The following is a 22,127-nucleotide window of genomic DNA, read 5'->3' as shown; positions in this document are numbered from 1 at the left end:
TCAAAAAAATTTCACCTTAGTGTCAATTGTGTCATGCATGATGTCTAGTGTCCATGTCGTCAATTTTCGATTAAAATTGATTGAATATATTATATTGGCAAACTGTAAAAAAGATTTAGAACTAAATTGACCAAATTGAAAAGTTCAGAATTGAATTTGTATAAGTGCAATAGGTTCATGACATTTTTAATAATTTTTTTCCAAAAATGAGACTTATATGTTATTACTCTAATAGCCCATGCAATTAGCCACGTTTTCCTTCGTTTGCAATTTGGAGATGAAAGGATTGACACATAGTGTCAGCAACTTTATTTCCTTCCTTCTCTCTGCCCCGTTAGCTAAATACATAAAATGAACGATAAATGCGAGGCACGTGTTGAGAAAGCTTAGTATTTTACCCTAAAGTTCAAAGCAAAAAGAGCACGAAAAATGGGACACTGGTACGTTCTGGCAAATTTAACGATGAAGAGATGCTAACCAGCCAAACATTGACAGCAAAATATTGGTTTTTCTTGGGCCATGAAATGAAATAGAAACCGTTCTAAACGTGATGCAATTGCGAGCTTCATCATGTTTTCAGGATCCTAGGAAATGTCGGTAGAGAGGACGAAAGTTTCCCCATTAAAGAACGGTGAATGAGATGTCGGCATCGGACATTCACCGTTCATGGACATTGGAATATATCTCAACCTATCATCGTATAATCAGTCGGCCACTATGAAGATTCTCGATATCTTAGGCAGAAAGAGATGTGCCACTTCGTGCAGCAACGTTAATTGTATGTTAGAACCCGTGACGTGCACTCATCGGTCTTTCGAAGACGTGAGTTTTAATGTCTAAATTGAATCATCTAAGACGAGATAAGTTTTGGCTCCGATCCCGTCTCCATTTGCAATTGGTGGAGACCGATGTAATCTGACAAATTTTGCAAGTTTTTTGTCAATTTAGCTAAAGGTATGTCACTATGTTTGTGTCATGGTCTATGACATTCTATACTTGTGACTCTTGTGAAGGGAGCTTGGGATTATCACATGAAAAGTGAGTGATGCAAAGGAGATGAACACAACTGGTATGTGGGAGTTGCCTTAGAACAGTTAGTGTTAGGAGTTCTAAGATAAAACGAATATATCTCCTAAGAGCTCTAAAGATGGGTTTAACCATGCATAAACTGATCTAGAGCTAATATCGCTCTCTTGATGAGGTCATAATAGGTTGAAATCAGTTGTCAAGCTTAAAGTGATATGTTGTCGCGGTCGATGGTTTAGATGCTCAATATAAACTGGATATGATATGATATCGTATAAAGAAACTATTCGCTGTATTGTTCTCTTGAACAATTATCGAACGAAGGCTGGCTTAGTAAATTTCACTTGCTAGGTGCGACACGGGTTGTTCTGTGGTCATAAAATTGCCAACCCGTGATACTTGCATGTAACGAATGTAAACCTTACAATATAAGCTTTAGGAACATTCGTGACTCCATTGAATATGCTATCTTGTCTCCTTTTACCGACCATTCGTGGCTGGTCAGTGACGTCGTAGTCCCAATGACTGAAATGTCAACGAGTTTTTTTTTCTGGTATAGGTGCGGGTTTCGGCTGTTCTAAAAAGGAGCGGACAAAAACTGCGCCTTATTTTTTTACTTTCAATTAATTTAGAGAAAATTTCTCACCCCACCAATCCTTTATAAATGGCGAATTGCGTCTCCTACGGTCTCTTCCCGCTATCCTATTCGTGGGGTCCACGAGGCCAATTAAGAACATTGCAACGCCAAAGAGATGTAGAGTGTTTTGAGTGTGAACAACGTCATCGGGCTTCTGACATCACAAATTCATAATTGCCATCCAAGGTGGAAAAAAAGGGTCGCACAAGGCGTCACTCTCCGCCAGTTGTGGAGTAGGAATCCCACATCCCCACTAATTAAATGGATTCTGCCCAAATTAAAGCTCTCTTTAGTGCAAGCTAGTCATCACCCTTTCTAGTAGATTGCTATTATTGTCCGAAGAATTATTTAAAAATTTCATAAACATATTTCATTTTTGCTAATTTAATTGATATATTTCAATTGTCTTGGAATTAGTCTTAAACTTTGTCAATTATACTCATATGGCCAGTTTTAGACGGAAATCATTGATGTGAACGTAGATTGTCCTAAGTAGCACATGACTGACGTTGACACTAGCAATTTTTTTTTTTTTTATTTCTTTTAATTTTTTAGTGGCGACCCTTGCTGGGCATGGAAGGAAAAAGGAAAAGAAAGAAATGAAAAAAAGAATAAAGAATAAAAAATTATAAAAATTGTTCATGTCAAGTGTCGACCATGCGACATAAATCGAATGACATCCATGTCAGTGATTTCCAACAAAAATTAACAGGATGAACTTGATTGGCAAGACATGAAAATATTTAGGGATTCATTTGGAAAAACTAAAAAGTTTAAAATTGGATCGGTAAAAGCATAGTAGGTTTAACACTCTTTGGATAATTTTCCATATTATAATTTCATATCATCTCTTTGGCAAAATATTAGGATCTTCTAAACTTAGGGTCCGTTCGTTTCGCAGAAAATATCCCGCTTCCGGAAAATATTTTCCCGGAAGTCATTTTCTAGGAGAATGACTCTATTTTCCTAGTGTTCGGCCAAAACCTAAAATTTGAGTGGAAAATATTTTCCACCATTCATTAGCTCATTTGATTGTTTGGGAAAAATTATCAAAAATTGAATTTTAATATTTTTAATTGACCAAAAAAATTAATTTTAAAAATATTTTTTTTTAAAATGAATTTTTAATTATTTATATTTTAAAAAATCGAAATTTTTAATCTTTATTCTTTATTCTTTATTCTTTCTTCTTCTTTTTTTCTTTTTCTTTTCCTTCCTCCTTTCTCCTCCTTCCGCCTAACAATGGTCGGTTGCTTGGCGGCCGACCAAGACCCGGAGATAGCCGACCCGGTTACATTATTTCGCCACGTTAGCGTGCAAAACGGTGTCGTTTTGGGTGTGTTTCGCCGGAAAATGCCACGCGGCATTTTGGCCGATTGACACTCAAGTGATCCCTTTTACTCCGATTTTGGCACTTAAGTGTACTTTTCGTAAATTATGGCACTTAAATGTCCCTTTGGCCAAAGTCATAGAACTTAAGGGGTCCGCACGTCTAGAATCTCACATGAAATAAGTTGTAATATGTAACATGATATGTATTTTCATTTATCATCAGTTATGATAGAATTTCAAATTCATATATAAATTGAAGTGTATAATGGTTATTGTATTAAACTTAGAATTAGTGAACGTATCCATATCCAGATACATAAAACGAAAGTGAGTGCAAAAATATAAGTATGGTTAACATCTAAATTTTCGCTTAAGGTACCTTTGTGCATTTGGGACTTAGAAGCATTATGGTTTTTAGATTACTAGCTTCCGCATCATGTAGGTCATCCATGCATTTTATAAAAATTAGAATCGTATTTGTTGGTAATGACGAAGTTTGACTCCAAATCAAAATTACCCTTACCGTATGGCTCGGATTTGGGTCGCTTACTTTTGTGTGTGCTCTCATAATTCATTTTTAAAATTTATAGAAATTAATGCCCATCCTCTAATCACTCATTTTGCCTCACATTTTTATGTTGCTAACCTTGTAACTTTACCAACCACTAGGACTTCCTGAGTGGTCATTCTTCTCACATGGGAAGGGGGAGTTAGGGAGTTTGATTACCCCCTCTCAAGGGAGGCTGGGGATGGGGACATGGACGCTTAATTTCAAATGTGAGGCTCTATTCTCACGCTTTGCAAAAAAGAAAATGTAAAAATTTAAGAGTGAATTGAGAGTTAGCGTAGGACAAAAAAAAAAAGCTTGTAACTTTACCCTCATGGATTGGTGATTAAATGGGAAAAATTGAACTTGCAAGTGAGACTATTTGGGGATGCTAAGTGAGGTAACAATGGAATATTGAAATTGAACTAAATTGGTTAGATTTCCATGAAAACAATCTTAAACCAAGAAAACAATCTCTATCTCCTTATCCATTCCAGAAAACCAACGGATAAAAAACTGCACTCTTTGACTCGGACAAAGACCTCCCCCTTGTGAAGTCATTAATCATGACAGCTCAAGGAAGTCATAACCATGTTTGGACCATTCAAAAGACTAGCGGAAAGGAAAGAACTGGCAGAAACTTCAAGAGACCGGCGGCTGAGCTTCAAGGAACCAGGAGGTAAATGCAAATTTTACTATAGCAGCTTCAGCTGAGTTGATTGGACAAAGAGTGAAGGGAAAGAACAACTTCAACATAAAAGGATCAATGGACAATAAGCTCCAGGACTGAAGAAAACAGAATAAAAGAAAGAAAAGAGGACAGAGTTTAAGGGGGGCGGTGACTTTCGTTGAGCAAGGAGGCAGAGCTGGAGTTCTTCCTCTTGTGGCCGTAAGTTAACGAGGAGAGGACAAGTATATAACGTTTATTTTCTCCATGACCCTAGATTCATCTCACAGGATTATTATGCCATTGATAAACAAATACTGAACTTTCTTACCTTTGAAAGGAGAAGTATAACTAACCATATTATTTTTGACACAGTACATGACTTTTTTTTTTTGGCCGTGCCTTTGTACACGTTGACTTTACACTTTTCTGCGAGAATTTTTGCACTACTAAACTGAAATCATTGAGTTGTAGAAATCACTGCAAGATTATTTGTTGCATGTGCATTTTATATGTGCATTCATCAATATGAATAAAAACAGAGATAAAAAAATATGTGGAACAGAGAACTGTTGAATTTATGTGTATCTAATGAAAAGTACATAAGCCCATGTTAATGTAATTAAATCAAGTATGATCAATCAAAATATGCACAATCAGAGATATGGAGACTTCACGGATTCATATACAATCACGAGAGATATGGACAATATCTTAAATATCTTTAGAAAATATCCTAAATATCTATAGCATTCAAACTTAAGGTGTATAGAAGTAAACTTGACCCGATGGATTGCCAAAACGGTTTGGTGTGGCAAAGGGAGATATTGTAACCTCTACTTATGTGTTCTTTATGTGTTGCCCTAGCTACTATGCAAGATACGCAACAGGAGGCTATCCTAGCGACGAGTCTAGAGATGGTGCTCATCTGTGTATTGGTAGAGAAACACGGCCGATGTGGTTGGTGTTGTTATGAACACCATGGAGAAACACAATCAGTGAAGCTAGCATTATTACAAAATAGATTGGCTAGACATGCATTCTTAATTTACACATTGTAGATATTTGGAAATTAACCTCGAAATTAACCTCGATGAGGTTGTGCTTTGCTAGCTTGAGGTATTTAAGTGATTGCCCTAATCTAGCCATTTATTTAATGTTTTGATTATTGAGTGTTAAATTATTAATTGTGCACCTACATGATCACTTTTACATATTAGTGGTTTAGGCTTAAAATCAGCTAAGAATGCATGCAAATTTTTTTTTTTTTTGAAAATAAAAAGAAAATGTACTGAAATAGCATTAGATTAATCTAATATAACCAAGTTCTCGAATCTACTAAATCTTTGGTTTACAAAATTAAAGATATTCTCTCATCCTTTACTTGGGTTTCTCATTGACTCTAATTGATTAGTGGTAACTCTAAAAGGTAAGAAAATTGCAAGTTAAATTGAGTATTAAATTGCGATTGGTAAGGCTTGTGAGAGTTTGTGTTAAGTCTTTAGGTTTAGTAATCGATTCACCTTTGGGAAGCTTGCAAAATTGGCAAGGAGTCCAGGAAAGCCACCGAGCTTGCTAGATCGGTGAGGGTCACTGAGGAGGCGCGACGAGGCTGGTGACTTGACTAGAAGTGTTGGATGCTTGACTGGGAACGACAATAGATTGCTTTTGGGCACTACGAGGATAGCTCGATTGGAAGAGGCGGCCCACGTCAATTTGGTCGATTTTTTTTTAATTTTTCTTTTCTTTCCTTCGTCCTCCGCCAATTGCTGGGCCTTACTGGCCTTCTCTTGTGGTGAGTCACTAGCCATCATTAAGATTCAGTGATTGGTGGAGGAAGAAGGTTAAAAAAGAAAAGCAAAGAATATAAAATAATATTAAATTTAAAAATTAAAAAAAAAAAATAGTTATCCCATCAATTTCAGACAGGCCACGTAGAACAACTAGCATTCACATTAACAAACTCGGGCCAATTTTGATTGGAATGACTATAATTGACAAATCGTTAAAATGTTTATGATTAAATTGACCAAATTAAAATGTATACGACTTAATTGACATTCATACAAAAGCACATCACACATGCAATACCCAACTTCTAAAAATTACAAATACCAAATATTCATTCTATATCTACTATAGTCATCGCACATTGCACGTGCAATACCATGTCTTTTTGTTGCCCACTCTTTTCTTCCCCTCTCCTTTCTTCGTATTGTTTGTATCTTATTTCTTGACTTTAAGATTCAACATCTACATTTATTTCTTGCAAAAAAATATTGGTAGGGTCAACTCCCATAATGAAATTAAGCATAATACAACACGTCAACTTGAATATCAGAAGTCCAAAATGGCTTCAACATCTTATAAACTGAAATGCCTTTTTAAATCCCAAATGCCCTTTCTACCGAGGACAAGATAAATGGCAATAAGTGAACAACTCTTCCTAATTCTCACATGGGCGGTCTTGAAATTCTTTTTGTGATATCGAAACTTGTCTCGTTAATTTCCTAAAGGTATATACCCTACTTTCCTGAGTTACGCTGTCAACTGTTGACAGCGTAACTCAGGAAAGTAGGGTATATACCTTTAGGAAATTAACTAGATAGGTTTAGATTCAACTACAGATGGATTTTTTTTTTTTTTTAAAGCTAAAAATTACAAATGGATTCAAGCCATTTAGGCTTGGTTCTTGAAGAGCTCAAGACAGTGTTCTTGATCCAAGTTTCTGCTCCAGAACTTCTTGTAGTACTCCGCATACGTGAAGTCCCGATAAGTGGGCCCACACCCGTTGTCTAGGAGCGACACGGGTGAGCTAATCAACGCGTCGTCGCTCGGGCAAAGAAACGATGCGATCGACATTCTTGGCTTGTCGGCATTCACTATGGCCCGGTGCCACACACTCTTGTACCTCCCATTACTCAATGCCTGTGATACAGCATCGACATTAACAGCATCGATGAGTCTATGACCAACTTTCGAAGGGATTGAGAATAAAGATATCTAAGGATTTTCAAGAAATAGTAACAACATTATCAGAAATCATAAGGTACTTCTTTAACGCATTGAATCTAGGGAGGCGGGGCCCCCACACCTCTAGGGAGGCGGGGCCCCCACACCTCCTCCCCCACCTAGGTACCTACGTATGTCTCTGTACACATTCATTTCTAAAGTTTTCTTCTTCGACAGAACATCTTGACAAAAACTATAGTCGGGTGGCCAACATATTAAAAGTGTTAGATATTAATCACAATCGATAAGGATTTCGAATCCATTTTTGATTGGCCAAGTTGACATAATTTTAATGGTGGAGACTACACTCGATCCCTAATGTTCGCATGATTTATATGATATGAGTGACTCAATTTACCAAGTTAGAAGTACCTGCAATTGGTCCCCGATGTTGATGACAAAGGCATTCGGGTGAGGATCAATGGCGACCCACTTGCCATCTTTGAGGACCTGAAGGCCTGCGACATGTAGATCCTGAAGTAGAATGGTGAGTGCATTTGGGTCAGTGTGGCCTGGGAGACCGTAAGTTAGCTCTGGCTCTGGGCATGGCGGGTAGAAATTGACGGCCATGTGTTGTCCTTGTTCTCCTAGGATGTTCCTTACGGCATCCTTCTCCAACCCCAGGCTCTCCGAGATCAGCTCTTCGAGCCTGTACCCGAGACGTCGCACTTCGCGACAGTAGTTGCTCACGAACTCCCTGCCGATGGCACGTAATCAAGACACATTCGCTGGGCCAGCAGTGGTCCCAGGGTTGTTTGTGGTACCCACGAGTTTGATATCCACTGCGACTAGGCCTTGATAGGTACAATCATTTATACGTTATTTCAAAGCTTTTTTGCTAACGAGAGAGATCTAGGCATGACAGCTTTAGGTACCGATCATTTGGGCCTAAAGTTTTCATGAGGGGTGGCCCATGTTCATCCAAACTTGTCCATTGATCAGCTCTTGTTCGTATCTGGGCCAATCTCGATGCAACGAATACAGGAAAAGCAAGACAATCGCAATGAAAGGAAGATATTCTGGCTGGAACCCAACCGATTCCTGGACTCCTCAGTTTATCCACTTTAAGATGAAGTGGACTTAGCTCTTCTGGCCATTCAGGCTAATTCTGGGCCTAATTTTGAAGAGGATATGGGCTTGTGCTATTTGTGGGCTGTGGTCAGCTTTTGTACCGAACATAATGAAATGAAAGGCTTGAAAGAAAGAAAAAAAATAACGTAATGAAAAGATAGTTTATGCTGATCATCACTCTTCTAGCTTGTAACTAGGGATGATTGGTTCTAAAGTGGGTAGATTCTAGACCTGAAACTTGGAATTTGTCTTGTTAGGGTTGGTTCCTAATATTTCGAATTGAGAACCGATCATGTTGATCATGGAACTAACCTAGAACTAAATTTGCCCAATTCTAAGTTCAATTCAAGAACAGGCCAAGGCTTTTTTTTTCCCTTCATTTTTATTTCTTGTATATATAATAAGCATATGTTACATATGAATAGAATCCTTTCTTCTTGAGGATAATATATCCAACATATTTAATTTTGACAAATATTTTATGTTCCAAAAAAGAGTGAAGGACTTACTTGGGTTAGAGATAAACTGGTTCAGTTCTAGCTTCTACCATAGATTTGACTTCTATGTTTTACCTTGGAACTGGCCTTATAGGTTCTAGGTTTCGAATAGAACCCACTAGTTCAGGGTATAAACACATAACCAAACTTCTTAAGGCTTATTCCTAGTTTTGGATTAAGGAACTAGACCGGTGCCCTTGTAAATTGGCTTAGTTGTTCACCTCTAGGTTGTGACAAAGTGTATTACATTGACCAATTAAACATCTACCTACCTTGTAGATGTGTACCCATTTTTCTCCATCTTGAATTTCACCTAATACTATGGAACTAGCCTTGCAAGTTCCAGGTTCTGAATATAACCAGCCGGTTTAGGGTATAGAACAGTGAACCGAACCTCTCAAGGCCGATTCCTAGTTTTTGGGTTTAGGAACTGGACCGGTCCCCTCGTAAACCAGCTCACTTGCTCAACCCTAGGTTGTGACAAAGTCCATTACATTGACCAATTAAACATCCACCTACCTTCTAGATGTGTATCCATTTTTCTCCATCTTGAATTACACATAATACCTTGAAACTGGCCTTACAGGTTCCAGGTTTCTAATAGAACCAATTGGTTTAGGGTATGAGTCAAACCTCTTAAGGTTGATTTCTAGTTTTTGGGTTAGGGAACCGGATCGGTGTCCTTGTAAACCAGCTCAATTGCTCACCCTTAGTTTGTGACAAAGTCTATTATTTTGACCAATTAAACATCCACCTACCTTCCAGATGTGTACTTCTGCATCTTGAATTTCACCTAATACCTTGAAATTAGCCTTGTAGTTTCCAGGTTCCGAATAGAACCAACTGGTTTAGGGTATATAAAGTAGTGAACCAAACCTCTCAAGCCGATCCCTAGTTTTTGGGTTAGGGAACGAACTGGTGCCCTTGTAAAAAGGCTCAATTGCTCTCCCCTAGGTTGTGACAAAGTCTATTATATTGACTAATCAAACATCCTCCTACCTTCTAGATGTGTACCCATTTTTCTCCATCTTGAAATTCACGTAATACCTTGGAACCGGCCTTGTAGGTTCTAGTTTCCAAATAGAACCAACCAGTTTAGGGTATAAAATAGTGAATCGAACCTCTTAAGGCCAATTCCTAGTTTTTCAGTTAGGGAACCGGACCGGTCCCCTTGTAAACCAGCTTACTTGCTCAATCGTAGGTTGTGACAAAATCTATTACGTTGACCAATTAAACATCCACCTACCTTCTAGGTGCATCCCTATTTTTCTCCATGCTTGCATTTCACCTAACTACATCAGCAGCTTTCGCTTCTGCAAAATCAAGACCGTCATCTTCTAGAAAATTCAAAGTCTTATTTCCTACAGAAAGTTAGAGAGCATCTAACTGTATATAGTCACGCTTATAAATATATGAGTGTGCCAATTTAGGTGGCTTTCTTTGACCGCAGCTCATGTCTTGAGCTTATACCATGGTCATGAACCTATAATCTACTGCATGCCCGTAGCTGACAAGGCAAGGAAGAATGCTTACGTCAGACGACAGCAACGAGTGCAATATCTCTTTATTTAAAGGTTTTAAAAACAATATTCGAAGGTTAATGCATGCTGACTAGTGTAAAAGAGATTTCATCCATTACGTTTCCTTTTACCTTTTCGGCTGATTCGGCCATGTCCGTCATCTTTGTCGAGATAAACTTATGATCAAGGATAGACATAACTGATTTTTTAAGCCAATTTATTTCTTATTTTTTGGTATATTGTTCAGCAAGATGAGATGCCTAGGGGATAAAATTGCTAGCTCAGCTTAATCTGTTTCCTAGTCTGCATAAGCACCAAAGTCAAGCACGTCCAGTTGACTAGTCACGATTAGGTGAATGTCGTACCTAGGAATTTTATCATAATCACCTCTGTCGTCGTGATCTATATTTTTCAATGTTTGACATCTCGATCTTAGATTGATTTTCTGATTAACGCAATATGCGAATGAGAATACATAGAGCCCAGTGCATCGGTTTCAAAAAGACTAATTGACCTTCCCCGCCGCACTTTTATCTCCGTGTGAATCCTCTCTCTTTGAAACCTAACATCATTGAACTTGGGGAGGAGAAGCAAATTCAAAATCGAGTTCCCATCGTGACAATTATAGGCTGACTTAATATAGACATTATATGTCTCTGTTCAAAAATAAAAATAAAAATATAGACATTATATGTCAACATCATATAGACCAAGAAGCTACGTTGCGGAATCATTTTGAAAAATTGACACTGCTTTCTACATTTCTAAAATTAATGTTATGCCCTCACCCCTTTTATTTGAGTAGGTTTAAGTACAATTTGCATATTCCGTTAGTATTCATATTATTATTATTATATTTATGTTTGAAACCTAAGGTAAAGGAAACGGAATATTGGCTTGATTTTAATGGGTTCTCGAGTACTAAGTATTCAACACAAAATAGAAGGGTGTAAAAGAAACTAAAATATACTTGAAGGACGGCATCTTGCATGTGATAGAAAATTGTCATTTCAATGTAGGAAGACGAATTATAACATCAGCATCAGGACGTAGGAGCTGACGTCATCGACTAATCTGCAAAAGTGCGACCCGTTTGTGCTTTTTCATTCCAACTTGCGTTACCCGTGATTGAGGGGATCTGACCATTGTACAAAATACAAAGGTGGTTTCGTGCACATTATGCTCCATGATTGACAATATTTCAGTTGCAATAGCAATACTTCTTCACCCCCCCCCCCCCCCCCCCCCCTTTTAAAGCAGAATAATAGTATTAGGTAATCAATGGTGTTAGAATATTTTGACATTATTAATATTTAAATACCCTAGCAAATGGTAAGAATAATCAAAGACATATTAACACGATAATAGAAGATTTTTATCTTTCTTTTAATTCATGCTCATTACTTAGAATACTTGATATTATATGATCACGACTTGTTAGAAGAGCACGATATGGAGACTTTTCTCATGTAAGGACCGACAATTGAGTCAATGTTCTGGCCGTCTATTCCTCCTTATTTTGATGCGTTTTCTGTGGTTGTCCATATCCCTTCTTCCAAAGCACATACCATTTCCATGGTAGAATTCTCCATTTGACAACAACGCTCCACTCATTTTTGTGGCCAAGACCAAAAGTGGAGAGATAGTGAGAAGAAAAGGGCAAACCAATAAGACGATAATGCTTGTCACAGTGGATTCACGTGGGTGTAAAATTTGTCGAAGTCCGTGACGTATAGAGGAGGAAAAACGCTCAAATAGATAGAAAGAGAGTGCTGGAAATTTAACTTGAGACCTCCACTTTAATACGTTTTGATGTCTTTAATATTTTTTTTTATATAATAAAGATTGGGCACTCAAACTGAAACGATTGCCTAAATCTTTCTTGACAAGAGCAAAAAAGAGACCTCATGTAGCACGAGTGGTTCCTCGGCCTTTGCTCGAGTACGAACACTTTCTTTTTCCTTTTCCTTCCCAACGCATATCGTATACATGTTGATTTCGTGCGCACTCGACTTTCAAGAAAAAGCCAAGCCATTTAAAAGTTGAAAATTCGTGGGCCATATTGTTTTCTTCTATTCCAGTCTTGAATTATTCTTTTGATTAGTAGGTTTTAAATTTTGGTGTAGTTGAACTTTCAGCTACGCTATTTTCTTCAGAAAAATAAAATGAGAGAGAGAGAGAGAGAGAGAGAGAGATACTTGAACGTAGGAGGATTGGCGGGCCATTCTTCCATATACTTTTCAAGGGGTGACAATGGAGCCTAAGATAGTCTCTCCAGTTGTGAACCTTCTCTTTCTTCACATTGAAACTGGTGGACAATCTCATCGTCTTCGTAGGATCCTCCGAATAAAGTTTCATCTTCTCTTCCACCGGCAGGCGGAAGAACTCTGCTGCCACCTCTTGCATCCTCTCCACCGCTTCCGTCGATACTCCATGGTTAATCACCTAATAAAAACCACGACAACCCGAAGTCCAAAATCAGAAATAAATATATAAATAAATATATATATTATATTATTACTAGATGATGAAAGGACGATATCTTTTTAAGGATTACTTATATTACATCATTTATATCACGTGAGATGCTCGACACTTTTTAATTATTAAAGTGTGTGTAATTTATTAAATAGCATATTCAAGACAGCCTTCGTTAGGACAATTCGGGTTGGACGAATAATTGTGAGACAGGGCACGTGTAATACAAGCATAGAGGAGTAATGTCAAGAACAAGTTCCAGGTGCAAAATGATCAAATGATAGGGTCATGGTCCAGCTAATCGAGATGCGGTTCTCTCGAGAACTTTCTTTTTGAAAAGCTTAAGTCTATAGGTGAAGTAGATCCCATGCACACGTGGTCAAGTCCAAATTATGTATTGGTGAGACAACTCTTCAACTAACCCTTTAACAAAGCGGACAAAAGATCACAAATGGGCTTCACCTGGAAGAAACCGTAAACTCTGCAAGCATCCCCGACTTGATGAACGACTCGGGACCTGTCGTTGCAGCCTAAGTCGATGATCGGGACGTGCTCGAAGGCAGACACTTCGGAGAGGCGGGGACGCTCGGATTCCGGCCTCACGTAGCTTCTTGGCAACCTGGTGAACCGAGTCCCACCGGATATGACTTTAGCTTCCATGCGCAAACTAAATGATCCACGGCACCACAGAAACAGACAAAATGTGTGGAGGGTTTAAATTTTCTGCCCCTTTTTGGGTTTGTGGGTATGACAGGCTTTGGTGAGCTTCCGAGAAGATGAGCACTTTGAGGTGCTACAGACGTGCGTATATTAATAGAGCAGCGGCGGCCACCAGCTTGTTGCGAAATTACAAAAATGACCTAGCCCGAAATGAGATTGACTGAGCCACTTCGGTGGCGGAATACATGGGACTTGAAATTAATGCCTAATGAAGGCTGCTGTGAATATGCTATTTAATATATTACATACTTTAATAATATGAAAAAGTGTCGAGCATCTCACGTGGTATAAATGATGTGATATAAGCAAAATTTAAAAGGATATCATATTCTCATCATCTAGTAATGAGACATATAAATACCGAAAATTCTGATTTGGGACTTCGGTTTGTCATGATTTTAATAAAGTGATTAACCACGGGGTATAGACGGAAGCGGTGAAGAGGATGCAATTGGTGGGTACGAGAGCTTTAGTGAGCTTCCGAGAAGATAAGCATTTTGAGGTGCCACAGACGTGCGTGTTTTAATAGAGCAGCAGCGGCCAGCAGCTTGTTGTCGAAATTACAAAAAATGACCTACCCGAAATCAGATTGACTGAGCCACTTCGGTGGCGGAATACAAGGGGCTTGAAATTCGTGTCCCACCTTGCGAAATTTATGTACGGCTATATTCTCATCATTCCAGGGTTGATGCTTGGAATATTTGATTTGTAAAGTGGATGCGCGCATGGTTTGAGGCATCTGCTTCCGTTTCTCGGTCGTTGTATAAATCATATCTAGACAAATGCATGTACCTGGAAAAGTGGCCTTGCTTTTGAACTTTTCTTGATCTAGGTCCAACAGAATTGACTTTATTTAAAGCAAACATGATCGAGCTTGATACGATGTATGTAGCATTCATATCGGCTTTCTTCCATTGGTTACCTTTCAATACAACATCTTAAAGAATACCTAAAAAGTTCTAAACTTATTGCATTTATGTCAATTTAGTCTTAGATCTTTCAATTTGGCCAATGATGCATTTATTTTATGGAAAATGAGTAAGTTGAAAGACATAATCAAAATAATCGATTGTATCGTTTACAAAAATAAATAAATAGAGACTATCTTTCATCGCCCTAAGGTATAGATTGTTATCGATGATAGAAACATTTTCCGTTGATAATTTTCTAAACAATATAAGCAATCATTTTCCGAAAAATATTTTTCAAATCACTCACTTTTTGTGAAACCAATGTTAAATTTTTTATGATTTGCCAACTTAATCATTCCAGCCAATTTTTACTAGAAATCACTATCGTGGACTTTGGTTGTGCCACATAGATTCCCGATGCTAAATGGACAATTTTAATACTTTTTTAAAATTATATATTTTTCCTTTCTTTTTCTTTCTTTCTTTTCCTAGCAAATCTAGCTAGTGTCATTGACTGACCCTTATTGGTCACATGCAAGGCCTGGCAGACCCTTGCTAACCATAAGCAAGGGCTTCATGGACTGTGCTTGGTCTAGGCTAGGGTTGCCGGCATTGAGCGAGTTTAGAAAGAAAAAAAGGAAACGAAAGAAAGAAAAAGGAAAAAAAGAGAAGAAAAATAAAATAGAATTCATAAATCATTTTTTAAAAAAATATAAAAATTGGCCATGTTAGTGTCAACCATCCTAAGCCAATCGTGTCACGTAAGACAACTGTCATCCACATCAGTGATTTTTGGTCAAAATTAATCTGAAGGATGACATTGATAAATCACTAAAAAGTTTAGAATTGAATTTGCATAATTCAATAGATTTAAGACTTTTCTAATAATTATCCAACTTCATCTATAATTGGCAAACTAGTGACTGTAGCTTTGATACGTTTTTATAACCGACAATAGTAAAGAAGAGGAGATAGGGTAGAAGGAAGGTAGGATTGAGTGGACAAATTGAAGTGCTAGCTTTTAATCACTTTACCTAATGAAGTGATAGGGTAGGAATTTTTTTTTTTTTTTTTTGGTAAACGATAGGGTAGGAATTTAGGTACACGGTCTGGCCTGCTTTGTATAATGCTCGATTATATATATGTTTTTCAATTCTCCACAAGTTAGGCAAGTGAATACGAGGGAAAATTCCTAAAAAATTATATATCGATTGTATATTTTTCAATTCGCTCACAAACATTTTAATTTGGTCAATCAAGTCCTAAACATTTTTGTAATTTGCTAATATAGTCAATTCAGCCAATTTTGGCCGGAAATTAATAATGTGCACACTAGCCATCTTACATAATACAGCTAATGTTGATGGGAATTTTTTTCTGTAATTTTTTTTTATTAATTGTTTCCTTTCTTTTCTTTTCATTTTTTGTTGTTGTTGTTAAGGGCCAGTTAGTGGTTGGTGGCCATCAGTTGAGGCCTGGTGACCTCTATTGGCCATTAGGCGAGGGTAGTGCGCGGTGGGCGGCCTTCATCGACCATGTGCAAGGGTAGCGAGCCCTCACTAGCCACTAAGAGCTTTGAGTGAGAGCTGCAAACCCTCGCCAAGTGGCTTGTAGGAATCACAAGGCCTAGGCTGTTGGCGGACGGCCCCGACCAACCCCTTAACAATAAAAAAGAAAAAGAAAAATACTATTAAAAATTGAGAATAGTTTAATTTTTTTTTTCATATTTGTGTCAATTGTGTCATGTGTGATGTCTAGTGTCTATGTCATCAATTTCTGATTCAAATTGATTGGATAGACTATATTAGCAAATTGGGAAAAAGATTTGGGATTAAATTAGTCAAATTGAAAAGTGTATAATTGAATTGGTACAAGTGCAATAAGTTTATGACATTTTTAATAATTTTTTCGTAAACACGAAAATGAGACTTATATGTTATTACTCTAATAGCCCATGCAATTAGCCACGTTTTCCTTCGTTTGCAATTTGGAGATGAAAAGATTGAAACATAGTGTCGACAACTTTATTTCCTTCCTTCCCTCTGCCCCATTAGCTAAATACATAAAATGAATGATAAATGCGAGGCACGTGTTGAGAAAGCTTAGTACCCTAAAGTTCAAAGCAAAAAGAGCACGAAAAAGGGGACACTGGTACGTTCTGGCAAATTTAACGATGAAAAGATGCTAACCAGCCAAACATTGACAGCAAAATATTGGTTTTTCCTGGGCCATGGAATGAAATAGAAACCGTTCTAAACGTGATGCAATTGGGAGCTTCATCATGTTTTCAGGATCCCAGGAAATGTCGGTAGAGAGGACGAAAGTTTCTCCATTAAAGAACGGTGAATTAGATGTCGGCATCGGACATTCACCGTTTATGGACATTAGAATATATCTCAACCTATCATCGTAGCATCAGTCGGCCACTATAAAGATTCTCGATATCTTAGGCAGAAAGCGATATGCCCCTTCGTGCAGCAACGTTAATTGTATGTTAGAACCCGCGACGTGCACTCATTGGTTTTTCGAACACGTGAGTTTTAATTTGTCAAAATTGATTCATCTAATACGAGATAAGTTTTGGCTCCAATCCCGTCTCCATTTGCAATTGGTGGAGACCGATGTAATTCGACAAATGTCGCAAGTTTTTAGTCAATTTAGCTAAAGGTACGTCACTATGCTTGTGTCACGGTCCGTGACATTCTATACTTGTGACTAGAGCTGGCAAAATGGGTCATAAACCCATATTATGACCCATTTTTAGTTAAATGGGTCATATATGGATCAAATGAAAATTAAATATGGGTAAAAAATGGGTTAAGTGAAAGTTAAATATGGGTTAGAAATGAGTAAAGTAAAAGTTAAATATGAGTCGGAAATGAGTCTAAAAAAGTAAAACACAAAAAGAAATGGGACCAAATGGGTTATTAGGAAACCCACTTTAAAGTTTAAACCCATGGCCTTTTTTAACTTTATAAAAATGTTTTTTTATTATAAAAAATCGAAATTATAATTATTTTTCATATTTCAATTTTTCTTTTCTTTTCTTCCTTCCTTACCGAGTGAAAAATGAGTGATGCAGAGGGGATGAACACAACTGGTATGTGGGAGTTGCCTTAGGACAGTTGATGTTAGGAGTTCTAAGATAAAATGAATATATCTCCTAAGAGCTCTAAAGAAGGGTTTAACCATGCATAAACTGATCGGGAAGTGTCGCTCTCTTGATGAGGTCATGATAGGTTGAAATCAGTTGTCAAGCTTAAAGTGATATGTTGTCGCACTCGATGGTTTAGATGCTTGATATAAACTAGATATGGTATGATCTCGTATAAGGAAACTATTCGCTGTATTTTTCTCTTGAACAATTATCGAACGAAAGCTGGCTTGGTAAATTTCGCTTGTTAGGTGCCACACAGGTTGTTCTGTGGCCATAAAATTGCCAACCCGTGATACTTGCATGTGACTAATGTAAACCTTACAATATAAACTTCAGGAATATTCGTGACTCGATTGAATGTGCTATCTTGTCTCCTTTTACCGACCATTCGTGGCTGGTCAGTGACGTCGTAGTCCCCATGACTGAAGTGTCAACGAGTTTTTTTCTGGTATAGGTGCGGGGTTCGGCTGTTCTAAAAAGGAGCGGACAAAAAATTGCGCCTATTTTTTTACTTTCAATTAATTTATAGAAAATTTCTCACCCCACCAATCCTTTTCTAAATGGCGAATTGCGTCTCCTACGGTCTCTTCCCGCTATCCTTCCCCACATGCTTTTTTGATTATTCATTCCAAAAGGCTTCGTGATCGAAAAACTGCGCAATATCCCTCCCTATGCATAAATTGCAAATTCCCAAATTTTGAAGTACCTACGGCCACTATCATCTTTTATTCGTGAGGTCCACGAGGCCAATTATGAACATTGCAACGCCAAAGAGATGCAGAGTGTTTTGAGTGTGAACAACGTCATCGGGCTTCTGACATCACAAATTCACAATTGCCATCCAAGGTGGTAAAAAAAGGGTCGCACAAGGCGTCACTCTCCACCAGTTGTGGAGTAGGAATCCCACATCCCCACTAATTAAATGGATTCTGCCCAAATTATAGCTCTCTTTAGTGCAATCTAGTCATCACCCTTTCTAGTAGATTGCTATTATTGTTGGGAGAATTATTTAAAAATGTCATATACATATTGCATTTTTGCTAATTTAATTGATATATTTCAATTGTGCCAATTGAGTCTTAAACTTTTGTCAATTATACTCATCCAGCCAATTTTAGATGGAAATCATTGATATGGATGTAGATTGTCCTAAGTAGCACATGACCGATGTTGACATTGGCAATTTTTTATATTTCTTTTAATTTTTTTTTAGTGGCAACCCTTTTGGGCATGGAAGGAAAAAAAAAGGAAAAGAAAGAAATGAAAAAAAAAGAATAAAGAATAAAAAATTGTAAAAATTATTCGTATCGATTAATCAACCATGCGACATAGATTGGATGACATTTATGTTAGCGATTTTCGATAAAAATTAATAGGATGAACTTGATTGACAAAACATGAAAATATTTATGGATTCATTTGGAAAAATTAAAAAAGTTTAAAATTGGATTGGTAAAAGTGTAGTAGGTTTAACACTCTTTGGATAATTTTCCCTATTATAATCTCATATCATCTCTTTGGCAAAATATTAGGATCTTCTAAACTTAAGCTATATATTTATATTGTAAGTTTTCCTCTTGAAGGGATTCATTACATTTCAATGAAACAAAAGTATATTGTCTCTCTTTTTTTCTTTTTTCTTCTTTTTCAATCTTTTATCCTTTTCTTCCTTCTGCTACCTCCTCCTCTTCCTCCTCCTCATCGAGCATCTTCTTCGCTTGCGTTCGTCACTACCGTTGTGGCATACCAATTGTTGCCGCTGAACCATTGTGGTCGCCACTCGGCCTAGCTTCACAGTCACCACAGGCGATGAGCCTGTGCAACATCTCTCTCTCTCTCTACGCCGATTGATGATGGTGGAGAGAGAGAGAGAGAGAGAGAGAGAGAGAGAGAGAGAGAGAGAGATTGGAGAAAACGATTCAGTCTTTACACATGTCAATGAAGCACGAGATCTCAAATTCGATATTTAGCTCCTTGGTGATCTCTCGTGGCCAAGGCACAAATTAAATTTGTTTAAACCATGAAATAAATGTTTTTACTAACCCCAAGTCAATAGAAAAAATACCAAAAAGTTCTACACCTATTTCATTAGTATTCAATCTTAAACTTTTTAATTGTACTAATTAAATTATAAATTTTTGATGATTTATCAATATAGCCCATTTGACTAATTTTGATCGAAAATCGATGGCATGAATATTAATTTATCTTACATGGCTTTAAGTAATTGCATTGATGTGGAATTCAATTATACATTTAAAAAATATTTTTGAATTTTTTCTTTTCTTTGTTTTTATTTTTATTTTTATAACTTTGCTCAATCATCATTGGTCACGAGCAAGGGCCACAATGCCCTTGCTGGCAATGAACGAGGACCACAACCTCTCCTAGATCTAGGTGACCCGATGCCCTTGCGTATGGTTGACAAGGGTGCGGAGGCCCAAGCTTGTGATTGATAAGGGGCAGAGGCCCACACTTGTGGCCGACAAGTGGTGGACGTCGTCACCTAGACCTCGCCTGTGGCTAGCAAGGGTTGGTTGGCAACCTCATTGACCCATGGCTAGGGAAAAAAAGAAAGGAAAAAAAAGTAATGGAAAATTAATATATATATATATATATATATATATATATCAATATTAATGCCAATCATCGTTACACAAAATGAGTAATGTAATACATGTTAGTGATTTTTGGAAAAATTGATTGGATGGATTATATTGATAAATCGTTAAAATGTTTAAAATTGATTGACCTTGATTTGCGACAAAAAAATTGACACAATTGAAGGTTTAAGACTGAATTGTCTGAATATAATTTATGGCTTTTTAAGTATTTTCTCCCAAGTCATTTATTATGAGATAAGTTCAAAAGGACCGGCATAATCTTAAAATCGACTCATAGCTACATTTATGTTCTACACCATCCAAATGTTCGTTACTAATCTCTTGCCGTGTCATGGACGATCACTTGACACGCCTTAGGTCCGAAGAGGTTGCTTTAGTCTGGTCAGGAAACCTCGTCCAGAATATATGAAAACATGACCAGAATATTAAGGAGTATTTTCAGCAAAGAGACAAAAAGGAAAAAGATTTGCACGGACTGTGCTGTCTCTACGTGCTTTTTTTCTATTTTCCAAGTCACTTTCGGTCGACGACTTGACCTGGGTAGAGAGAAAAGGTCGTTTTGCGTCGAATAGAAGTTAAAGAAGAGATAATCCGGTGCTTTTGGGTCAATAAATCGGGTAATGATTGGCTTGAATTGTGTAGACGGCAGATGAGTAGTCTATGTTGAAACTCGCATCGGATTGCGATCGGCTCGAGAGAATCCAGATTAGCGTGTTGAGCAGAAAGATCCATGCACAGATATTCATATGGTAGTGTACTATTGTGGAACACTGAGCAAAACATATGGTCTGAGTAAATTCCCAAAATGTTTTTGCTCAGTTGTTCCAGTCTCTCGTGTTGGCCGATTTCAACGATGTCATTTTAGATGGTATGAAAATGTCTCTCGGATGGCCCTTCGCATGAAGAAAATCTTAGTGAAACGGTCCCCAACAATGAGTAGTGTATGTACTAAATCAAGGGACCTGCATTATTTTCTAAATTGAGACTTTATTTGAAGTAAGGATAGTCAAACGGTATCACATGATGTGTCATAGCAATGATCTGCCTTGTGGGCCGGATGGCATTGGTTGTTGAATCCACATGGGGAGCAGCATGCATGAGAGGGACGTAGGTCCGCTTTTACTACGATAGTACATTTGTTACTCAACCTATGCTCGCCATGTTAGCTGCCGCAGGCTGGGCCGCCCTTGCCATCGTCCACCTCCACAGGTGCCCTTGTTGCCACTCCACCGTCGATCCACTTCTCGGCTTCATCCTAGCAAGCACACCCGCCACACCACCCCCACCCGTCCTCAATGATGGCATCCAGCTCTTTATTGATGGCGGGGCTCAAGCCATGTCAAGCTTCCTGAGGCCGGCAAGAGGCCAATGAATTCATACATAGAGGTCGACCTCCATGGAGGTGCCGAGGGCTCCATGACTATAAGAATCAACGGTGACGTCAAAATCTCAACTACCACGGAGGCGCTAAAAGACGGGGAAATGATGGTGGCAAAAGCAGCGAACTTCAGTGTGGCCTGGCAGGGGGCCGAGCTCGAGTGTAACGGAGGTGATTTCGAGGGGGCGGGGACCGATGCGGGAGGGGCGGCTGTCAGGCATGAGGCAACTAAGGGTATAAGAGGAGAAAAATGATGTTTGTGTACTAAGGTTCGTAAGATTTGAATTAGGCGTGTATGGCCCTATAATTGGTGGATGGGTGTTGACATCTGAATTTTCATGACTCCATTTAATCGTTTGCTTTAGAAATTGAGAGTCGACCTTGATCCCTAAACAAAAATAAATTGCATTTGCGTTGTAGTATTAGGAACATTTTGATATAATAGTAATAGGCCCATATAAACTACATTTTAATTAGTCAGATACTGATTGAGTTTAAGTAGAAAGACTCTAAACTGGATTAAATTTTCAGATTTGAGCCCTCGTGAGCA

General features: G+C 37.9%; 1 protein-coding gene across 1 annotated transcript; it reads right to left on the bottom strand.

Annotated features, from left to right (window-relative positions):
* Positions 1 to 6,856: 6,856 nt before the first annotated feature.
* LOC104424566 (protein DOWNY MILDEW RESISTANCE 6) lies at positions 6,857 to 13,588 on the bottom strand. The gene is given in 5 exon segments (XM_010037022.3): positions 6,857 to 7,137; positions 7,594 to 7,918; positions 12,508 to 12,550; positions 12,553 to 12,754; positions 13,250 to 13,588. Coding segments are annotated over 5 exon segments (1,017 nt in total). The 5' UTR covers positions 13,448 to 13,588; the 3' UTR covers positions 6,857 to 6,888.
* Between the last annotated feature and the right edge of the window lie 8,539 nt (positions 13,589 to 22,127).

This window comes from Eucalyptus grandis, chromosome 11, assembly GCF_016545825.1.
Source record: "Eucalyptus grandis isolate ANBG69807.140 chromosome 11, ASM1654582v1, whole genome shotgun sequence".
Lineage (NCBI taxonomy): Eukaryota > Viridiplantae > Streptophyta > Magnoliopsida > Myrtales > Myrtaceae > Eucalyptus > Eucalyptus grandis.
Note: the sequence above shows the minus strand (reverse complement) of the source record. Positions and strands in the feature narration are given on the sequence as shown.